Source organism: Galeopterus variegatus, unplaced genomic scaffold, assembly GCF_000696425.1.
Source record: "Galeopterus variegatus unplaced genomic scaffold, G_variegatus-3.0.2 Scaffold5749, whole genome shotgun sequence".
NCBI classification, from domain to species: Eukaryota; Metazoa; Chordata; class Mammalia; order Dermoptera; family Cynocephalidae; genus Galeopterus; species Galeopterus variegatus.
Window position 1 is genome coordinate 126,167 of NW_007731860.1, and position 10,392 is coordinate 136,558.

At 37.7% G+C, this 10,392-nt stretch overlaps 1 protein-coding gene across 1 annotated transcript in view; it reads left to right on the forward strand.

Annotated features, from left to right (window-relative positions):
* The first annotated feature begins 9,000 nt into the window (after nucleotides 1-9,000).
* The window catches only part of LOC103605339 (disintegrin and metalloproteinase domain-containing protein 25-like), a 2,802-nt gene continuing 1,410 nt past the window's right edge, over nucleotides 9,001-10,392 (forward strand). The window contains exon 1 of the mRNA XM_008589908.1: nucleotides 9,001-10,354. Coding sequence (XP_008588130.1) covers nucleotides 9,001-10,354 — 1,354 coding nt within the window. The remainder of the gene's footprint in view (nucleotides 10,355-10,392) is intronic.

Sequence of the window (10,392 nt, forward strand, 5' to 3'; positions counted from 1 at the left end):
GAACTGAAATTTTCTGAAACTTGAAATACTACAAGAGTCCAATGCAGTTCAATGTTGAAAACAGAATCTGAGAGCAGGGTCACAATATGAGGAAAAGGACAGAAGGTAATATGATTGTAATGTAAGTAGAGAACATTTAGAATGGGGATAAGTGAATCACTTTCATTCATATTGAAAAATTATTAGAGAACATAAATTTAAATTAGGAGAAGGAAATCAGATTTATTCATATTTAACAGTCACTGGAGCACATTGAATGAGAGTAAGGAAATTTGATTTGTTCATATCAATTAGATCTAAAGTTTGATGGGAGATGGTAGAGGGACCTGGAGTGGGAAGAAGTCACAGCCAGTTACCATGTTCTGTAGAACCAAGAGATTCTTGTTGCTAGGCAGGCAAATCTAGAACTTAGACAAATAAGAAAAAAATAAAGGAGGGGATGTACCTTCTTCTTTGACATGTGAGTTCTCAAATAAAAATCATTGTTCACACAGACAGGTGGTCCAAACCACCCATGAATAAAACTACAACTAAAAAAGATTATAGGTACCCTCAATTCATTTGCTGGTAAGTCATTGAAGAGTTTGGCTCTAAAGGGAATAGCACCAGTCTCTCTGCATGAATGAATACACACAAAAACATGCATGCACTCATTCATACAAACTGAATCTTTGCCAAGTATTAAGAGTTTGAGGAGAATCTGTGCCCTTAATTATTTCCTATTCTCCTTTATTTATTTGTTTCAGAGCCTCTAAATTGCTTTTAATGTCTTGGTACTCATAGCTTGAAAGAGACTGAATTATTTGTAAATGAGAGTGAGAGGTTAGATGTTAATTAGAGTACAGAGATTGATGAATTTGATGAAATTGTGGGGAGAAGAAAACAGAATTTATAAAAGATGATGTGTGACAGTCTACCTTGATGTCTCTGTACTATTATGATGCTCTACCACATTGTTAATGAAAATGTTATATTCTGTCAGGAGGTGTGATCTTTGGATCATTGTATAAAATAATGTAATGAATAGAATAACAGCCTAGCACAAATATTCTTTTGAGTTTGTTTTTCTATTCCCTGCTTGCAAGACTAGGTCTTAGGAGTAAATTCTGATGGATTTATGTTGGTTAAGGTCACTCTTAACAGTGCTATATTAGTAAGAAATAACCCTTTTCTATCACAATAAAAATTTACACTCCATAGTAATTACTAAATATATATCAAAAGAGAAATAGAAAAAAAATCAGCATATCAGAATTTTACTACAATTTAGAGGTGCTGTCTGTAAAGATTTCTTCTAGTGGTCTCACTTTCTTCTTTTGGGTTCTTGGCCTTTAGGGAAGTAAGTTTACCCTCTATTTTATTTGATTACTTTGTCCATGTAATCAAGGCACTCATCACTTTCATGCTGAGGATTGTGTTCAGCCTGAAACAAGTCCCCAGCTTCCCATCTACAATAAGAACGCAAAACTAAGCAAAATTTCCAATCCTGTATTAAACAAGTATTAAGTGGAAAGTCCTTGTTTTACAACTCAAACAATAGCCATTGAAATTTGATGATATTGACTTGTAAAAACAAAAACATCTTTCAGCTGAGGGATGCATTGATGAGCAAATTTAGAAAATTAGAATGTTAGGAAACAATGTAGACACCAAAACACAAATTATTAAAAGCACATGGTTGTTTAAAATATCTGTTCATGACATTATTTTTGAGCTGAGGGTTAGGTAGGTTTTATCATAATTGTGTGTGTTTTCTTTTTAAAAACATCCTCCTCAATATATTCTTTGATTTATTTTCATAGCAGTGTTTGCTGAATGTTGTAGGAGTGTTGAAAACAGGTAAAAGGATTAATCTTGACTGGGTTGAAGATTTTGGCCAAAAGTATTTGAATTAATAGAATCTAGAACTAGGCTATAGAGGTGAATGCTATGATGATGGAAAACTAAAACATGGGGAAAAATAGAAAGAAAAGTTATTTGAGTCTTTTATAAACTTGATGAGTAACTTTAAGAACAAACACTGTAGTTGACTGTCTAATATCCAGTCACAGGTGGCTTAGTGATGAGGACACATTCTGAGTAATTCATCTTTAGGTGATTTCATCCTAGTGCAAACATCATAGGGTGTAGTTACACAAACCTAGATGGTATAAACTACTACACACGTAGGCTGTGTGGCAAAGCCTAGTGCTGCTAGCCACCATCACCACAAGCACAGGAGTTATGAGTTGCACTACAACATTGTGAAGGCTACAATACCACTAAGCAATAGGAAATTTTCAGCTCCATTATATTCTTATGGAATCATCTTAGTATATGTGGTCTGTTCTTGATTGAAATGTTTTTAAGCATAGCATGACTGTATGAGTTAGAATGGTCAAGGGTAATAATATAGTAAAGGACATGGTCATAGGTTGATTGCTAAATATCTTAAAGATGAGTTATACAGGAAAAGAAAACACAACACAACAAAACAAAAAACAACAACTGGGTGCTGTGTATATTTTCCATATGCTTGACAGTGAGACTATGGATTAGATTACTGGCAGAGAAGAAGGTAGTAAATCAGAAAACCAATTTTTGTGGTATATGCAGGATTGATATGGAAGGTTGGTATAAGAATAAGGAAGTAAGGTGAATAATGGTACAAGATGGTGCTACTTTCATGGTTTGGAAGTGGCTTCAGTAATCAAAGCAAATTACTACCAAACATGTGGTCTGTTGGACATATGGAGATTCTGAAGAGGGAGTGCTTCCCCTCTGTGGGCTTCACATTGTTGAGATATAAGTTTATATAAAACTAACTAGAGGAGGAAGAGGAAAGATGCAGACTAGAGGTGCCCAGAACATGTATCTCCCACAGAAAAGACCAGAAGAAGGAATGAACAGCTAAGTACTAAAGAGAGAATTTATGGGAGAGTATGAGAGGGCAGCAGGAGTCTGGAGAGGACCCTTTGAAGCACAAAAGTGTGGAAGGGTGACATAGAAAGGAGAAAGAGACATGGCCTCAGCTACCACATCTCCAACGCCAGGATTGTGCAGGCGATGTTTTCCCTTTGGGTGAAAAGAATCTGCTAAGTCATGAGAACTTCCTATAGGTAATCTGTCTTTTGCTCATGTCTAAGCCTGCTGCTGCCACTGCCAGTCACAGCCACCATTGTCCAGACCCAGAGCCATTTACTGTTTCTCCACTTAGTAGTTAACCTGCTCTCCATCATAGAGACCTCATTTCTGCCATGAAGCTTCTGCCACTATTGCTGCTAGCTGCAGCCAGCAATATCCATCCCCAGAGGTCTGAAGCCTCAACTGCCCATCTCCCTTCACAGCAGTTTGTTCTGCTCCCCACCACAGCCACCACTTCTCCTACCCAGCCCAGGTGCCACAAACTCCACTTGCCCAGGTCCAGGTGGTCCCATGTTGTACCAGACAGGGGAAAGTGGTGAGCAAATGCAGTCTTGTGTACCCACTGGTGGGAACTACTAGTGCAGCCCATGAAACTGCCTTGACCTGGAGAGATCTATAGTGAGAGGAAAAACTGAGGATAGCCAAATAGAGTACAGAAGAAACTACCTAGTCACCACCAACATATCCCCCAACTGGGAAGAGCAAGGACCCAGGAGGAGACTCTGTCTGCAGGAAAAGGAAAAAAAGAAACCCCACTTGGGGTCACCTATTCAATCTGAGGCATACAATTATACCCTAGTGTACCTATTAGAGTCACAGGACACTTGCTGGGTAACCAACAAGCCCTATCATGGTTGCTCACCTCAGCCAAGGAGTATCAGGGCACCTCAGCATTTCTCCCAAGAGCTTGAGATCTCACCGATGTCCTTGATGACTCAACACAGTGTCACTCACTTCAGTGAGGAGCCACTGTGTACATCAGAACCTAGGCTAAGGAGACACTCACTTACAACACTGATTTTGAATAGGGCTGAAGTAACCATACAATGCCCTGTGTCTACTCAGAACCCAAACTAAAACACCCTACCCAATCAATGGTCAATATAAATTGCATCTGCTGAATAGAGTCTCTAGCCTCAAAAGCAACTCTATACTAGCAGAAGAAGCACCTACTCCACTAATTAGCCTGACATCAAAGTAGGAATACTAGTAATATGAACAAAAGAAAAAAGAAAACATGACACCACCAAAAGAATACAGTAACTGTCAAGTACTGGACCCCGAACAGCATGAAACCTTTGAAATGACTGAAAAGGAATTCTGAGCCACAATCTTAAGGAAACTCAGTGAGATATAAGAAGACTCAGACAACAAGACAAATTAAAATAAAACTATCTAGGATTTGAAGTAAATTTATGAAGAGTGAGGTACCTTAAAAAAGAATGTGGCAGAACTCCAAGAACTGAAGAATTGATTCAGTGAAATAAAAATATAGCTTAGAGCTTAAGCAGCAGGCTAGAGCATGCAGAAGGAAGAATTTCTGATCCAAAAGGGTGTAGCTATGAAGTAACCCAGGTGGACAAAAAAAAAAAAAAAGAAAGAAAGAAAAAAATTTTAAAAAGTAGAGAAAATCAGACAACCTTAAGCACAAAAACATCCAAATCATGAGTGTACCCAAAAAGGAAGAGAATGGAAAAGGTATGGAAAATATATTCAATGAAATACTAGCAAAAAAGTTGTCAGATATTGGTAAAGATGCAGACTTCTAGATCAAAGAGACTCAAAGATCCCCAAAGAGATCCTATCCAAAAAGGTCCTATCTAAGACACTTAATAAATTGTCAAAAGTCATATTGTCAAAAGACAAAGAGAAAATCCTAAAAAGGTCAATAGCAAAGGTCAACAAAATAAAATGTTGGTTTTAGGAAAAGATAAACAAAATAGACAAAACAATAGCTAGACTAAAAAAAGAAGAGAAATTCCCAAAAAACGAAAATCAGAAAAGAAAGAGGAGATATTATAACCAATATTATAGAAATACAAAGAAGCATTAGTGACTATTATGAATAACTACAGGCCAACAAATTTGAAAACATGGAGGAAATGGATAAAAATCTGGACACATTTAAACTAACAAGACGGAACCAAGAAGAAATTGAAAACCTGAACAGGCCAATAACAAGCAACAAGATTAAAGCAATAATCAGCAGTCTCCCAAAAAAGAAAAGCCCAGGACCAGATTGCTTCACTGCTGAATTCCACCAAACTTTTCAGAAATCCTTTTCAAACTATTCCAAAAAATTCACAAAGAGGAAATTCTCTCATATTTATTATATAGGGTCAGCATCACTCTGATACACAATTCAGACAAACATACAATGACAACAAAAAACTATAGGGCAATATCCTTGATGAACACAGATGCAAAAATCCTCTACAGAATATTAGGAAACAGAGTACAGCAGCACATCAGAAAGATCATGATCAAGTGCGATTCATCTCAGAGATGCAAAGATGATTCAACATACATTAGCCAATAATTGTGATATATGACATCAATAAAATAGAGGAGAAAAATCATATTATCATCTGAATAGATGCAGAAAAAAGAGTTGACAAAATTCAGCATCCCTTCATGATAAAGACTCTCAACAGAATTAGTACAGAAGGAAAGGATCTCATCACAATAGAAGCCATATATAACAAACCCATTGCCAGGATCATCCTGAATGAAAAAAAAAAGATGAAATCTTTTTCTATAAGAATGAGAACAGTACAAGGACATCTCCTGTCAACACTCCTATTTAGCATAATATTGGAAGGACTAGCCAGAGCAATCAGGAAGAGAAAGAAATAAAGGGCAGTCAAATTGGAGAAGACAGTCAATTGTCCCTGTTTGCAGATGACATTATTCTATACAAAGAAAAATCTAAAGACTCTACCAAACAACTCTTTGGGCTGATTAACAAATACAGTAAAGTTGTAGGAACATAATCAATATATAAAAATCAGTAATATTTTTATTTTCCAATAATAAACTAACTTAAAGAGAAATCAAGAAAGCAGCCCAATTTTCCATAGCCACCAAAAAAACAAAATAAGTAGGAAAAAATGTAATGAAGGAGGTGAAAGATCTCTAAAATGAGAACAACAAATTACTGCTGAAAGAAATTAAAGAGGACAAAATAGATTCTGTGCTGATTGATGTGAAGAAGGAACATTGTGAAATGTCCACATTACTCAAAGTGAACACAGGTTCAATGTAATATTCATAAAAATACCAATGACATTCTTCACAGAAATAGAAAAAAAACCCCAACCCTAACATTCATATGGAGCAGTAAGACCCCAAATAGCTAAAGCAATCCTGGGAAAAGTAAATAAAGCCTGTCTTCTAATTATACTACAAAGCTATAGTAAACAAAACAGTATGATACTGACAGAGAAACAGACACAGGAACCAATGGAACAGAATAGAGAACCCTGAAATCAACCTATGTACTTCCAGCCAGCTGGTCTTCAAGAAGGGCAACAAGAATGTTAAGGGAAGCCACTTCAATAAATGGTGTTGTGAAAACTGGATATCTGTTAGTAGAAGAATGAAACTAGACCCATACCTTTGCCTAGTATGAAAATGAACCCAAAACGGATTAAAGACTTAAATATAAGACTGAAACTATAAAACTCCTGGAAGAAAATATAGGGGTAACATATATTACCCCTATAAGATAATGAATGTAGGACTGGGCAAAAACTTTATGAATAAGCCTCAAAAGCATAGGCAACAAAAGAAAAATAACCAAATGGGATTGTACCAAACCAACGAGCTTCTGCACAGCAAAGGAAACAATCAGCAGAGCAAAAAGACAACCTGCAGAATGGGAGAAAATATTTGCAAGCTATACATCTGATAAAGGATTAATAAGCAAAATATGCAAATAACTCAAACAACATAACATAACATAACAGTAAAAAATAATACAAAAAAATAGCAAAGAAGCTGAATAGACATTTCTCAAAGGAAGACACACAAAAGTCCAACGGGAGCATAAGAAAATGCACAATATCATTCAGCATCAGGGAATTGGAAATCAAAACCATTTTGGAATATAATTCCAACCCAGTTAGACTGGTTTTAATCAAAAAGACAGACAATAACAGATGCTGGTGAGGATGCAGAGAAAGGGGAACCTTTCTACACTGTTGGTGGGACTGTAAATTAGTGTAGCCATTATAGAAAACAGTCAGGATTCTCAAATGACTACAGATAGAACTGCCATTAGATACAGCAATCTCACGACTGGGTATATACCCAAAGGACCGGAAGTCATCATGTCAAAGGGATACATCCCTTGTTTATCGCAGCTCTATTTACAAGTGCCAAGTGTTGGAACCAACTTAAGTGTCCATCGATGGATGACTGGATAAGGAAAATGTGGTATATACACAGAATGGAATACTACTCACACATAAAAAAGAATGAAAATCTGCCATTCACAGCAACATGGATGATCTTGGAGAAAATTATGTTAAACAAAATAAGCCAGGCAAAGAAATAGAAATACCATGTGTCCTAATCCTAAGTGTGAGTAAAAATAAGTTATGTATATATAAATAAATAAGTAATATATACATAAATAATAAACAAGAAAGAAAGAAAATATCTAGGGGGGGCGGCCCATGGCTCACTTGGTAGAGTGTGGTGCTGACAAAACTAAGTCAAGGGTTAAGATCCCCTTACCAGTCATCTTTTTCTTTTTTGACCAGTAAGGAGATCGCAACCCTCGGCACAGTGCCGTCTGCACCACGCTCAGCCAGTGAGTGCACCGGCCATCCCTTTATAGGATCCAAACCCACGGCCTTGGTGTTACCAGTGCTGCACTCTCCCGAGTGAGCCATAGGGCCGGCCCTCACTTACAAGTCATCTTTAAAAAAAAGAGAAAATCTAAATAATATGCTGAACTTTCAAAAGTAGAGAACAGAACTGTGGTTAATAGAGGTGTGAAAGGGAGAGGGGAATTGGTTAAGGGCCACAAAGAATGATTTCCTTTCCATTTCTTAAAGCACTTAATTTTGTGTTCAGTATTCTCCCATCTCCAACTGTTACATTCCCAGCTACTTTGATATGCTTATCATTTTATCTTGCCAAGTGTTTGGAAAATGTTATTTTTCTTAAGAGTATAATCCAATGTGAACAACTTTGAGTAATATTTACCTATCAACTCAAGGTTCTCCCCCTCCAATTCCACTATAGTTTACTGTTTTACGAAATGAATGTATCCCTTCTACTAGATAGTGATAAGTTTGTAGGTCAGCCAATGCTTTGACACTGCAGTTTGACAGGTTTAGATGAAGACAGGACAAGTAATGATTTGTTGCCCAGAAATATATACAAGGGTACTTCCGAAGTTTGTAAAAAAATGTAATAAAAGGATAATACCAATATTTCCATGACCATTCTGATGACACCCTGTATAAAGGACCATGAAAAAGTAATATATGAGTATTATTTAATATGTCTTCTAGCAAGGTAATTAAATAATTATTCATTTGAAATTGAAATGAAGAACTATAGATATTTATTCCAAGTCAATATGTATAAATCAAGATTCCCACATCAAAACAAGATATATATTCACCTTTCCATTAAGACCCTTTCTCTTAAAAAATTTCTTGTGGACATGTTCACAAACAGACATATATTAGAGAACAGTATAATGAATCCATGTGCCCTTCATGTATGTTCAGTAATTATCAACCTGTGGCCGGTTGTCATTCTTTTGTATACCCACAATGTAACTGTGACTCACCAGCATTTCAGAGCAAATCCGATGCAGTTTATTTAGTCATGTCTTGAGTCCCACACTAATCCATGTTAACCCATGCCCTGCTCCTTGTCCTCCATTCTGGCCTTCTCATAAAGCCACCTGTCTCTACCTTTCTTTCTATTTTTTCTTTCAGTTTTAGTTCTACTGCTCTGATGGATTGACTCTGTCAGAGACAGACCATTAAAGGTCAGTGCTGCAGACACCCAAATCAAAGGGAGGTGACAGACAAGCAGTGCCCTCGGCCCTCCTGTCCTTCATTCTCAATGGCTATGGGTGAGGCCCTGGCAGATGTGAGGATAAGTCTACTTCTGCTCTGGCTGGGGGTGATTCTGTTCCTATTTGGATGGCTGCAGATTGGACACTCCCAATCCCATAGCCCCCCTGAAGTGGTGATACCCTTTAGGATAACTGGCATTGGGAGAGAAATGAAGGCCCCAGGATGGATGTCCTATGGCCTGCACTTTGGGGGCCAGAGACACATTATCCACATGAAGGTCAAGAAGAATTTGGTATCCAGATATTTCTCTGTGTTCACCTACACAGAGCAGGGTGCTCTCATTGAGGACCAGCCTTTTGTCCAGAGTCACTGCTACTATCACGGATTTGTGGAAGGGGACCCAGAATCCAAGGTTGCTCTTAACACCTGTTCTGGGGGCTTTCAAGGATTACTACAGATAAATGACATTATTTATGAAATACAGCCCAAAGAGCTTTCTGCCACATTGGAGCATCTGATATATAAGATTGACAGTGAGGAGACAAAATATCCAGCCATGACATGTGGATTAACAGAAGAAGAAATAGCACGACAATTGAGGCTTCAAGACAGTGATAATTCCGCTGAGATGCAAAGCAGTTATGAGGGCTGGTGGACCCACAAACGGTTTGTTGAACTGTTCGTGGTGACGGACAACCTACGGTTCCTTTATAGGCAAAGTAACATCTCATTCGTGCAGAAGGATGCAATTCAGGTTGTCCATGCACTAAATTTCCTTTACACTCTAATGGATGTTGAGGTGTCTTTACCTGGAATTGAGATCTGGAGTGAAAAAAACCTCGTGGACTCACATGATATATTTGAACTCCTCACAGAATTTTGCACGTGGAAGAAATCAAACCTTAATTCCCGCATTCAACACGATGTTGTTCATCTTTTTATACGGCGAAGCTTCGGTAAATTTCTTGGCTTAGCTTATATTGGAACAGTGTGTCTTCCTAATTCAAACTGTGCAGTTAATAGTTTCATGGGTTCTGACACATATAGTTTTGCATTAACTGTGTCACATGAGCTTGGTCATAACTTGGGTATGCCCCATGATGATAAAACATGTAAATGTGCCAAGAAGAAGTGCATAATGTATCCATCAAAAGCGAATACAGATAAATTCAGCAACTGCAGTTATTTTCATTTTTGGCAAACTACTGGAAGAAGGACCTGTATGCACAGTGCACCACGTCCAGAGAACATCTTCACACTGAAGCAGTGTGGAAACAGTGTGGTTGATGAAGGAGAGCAGTGTGACTGTGGATCCTTAAAATTGTGTACAGGAGATCCCTGTTGTTCGGGAAACTGCACTCTGAAACCTGGGGCTGCTTGTGCTTTTGGGCTTTGTTGCAAAGACTGCCAGTTCATGCCATTGGGCACAGTCTGTAGAGAAAAG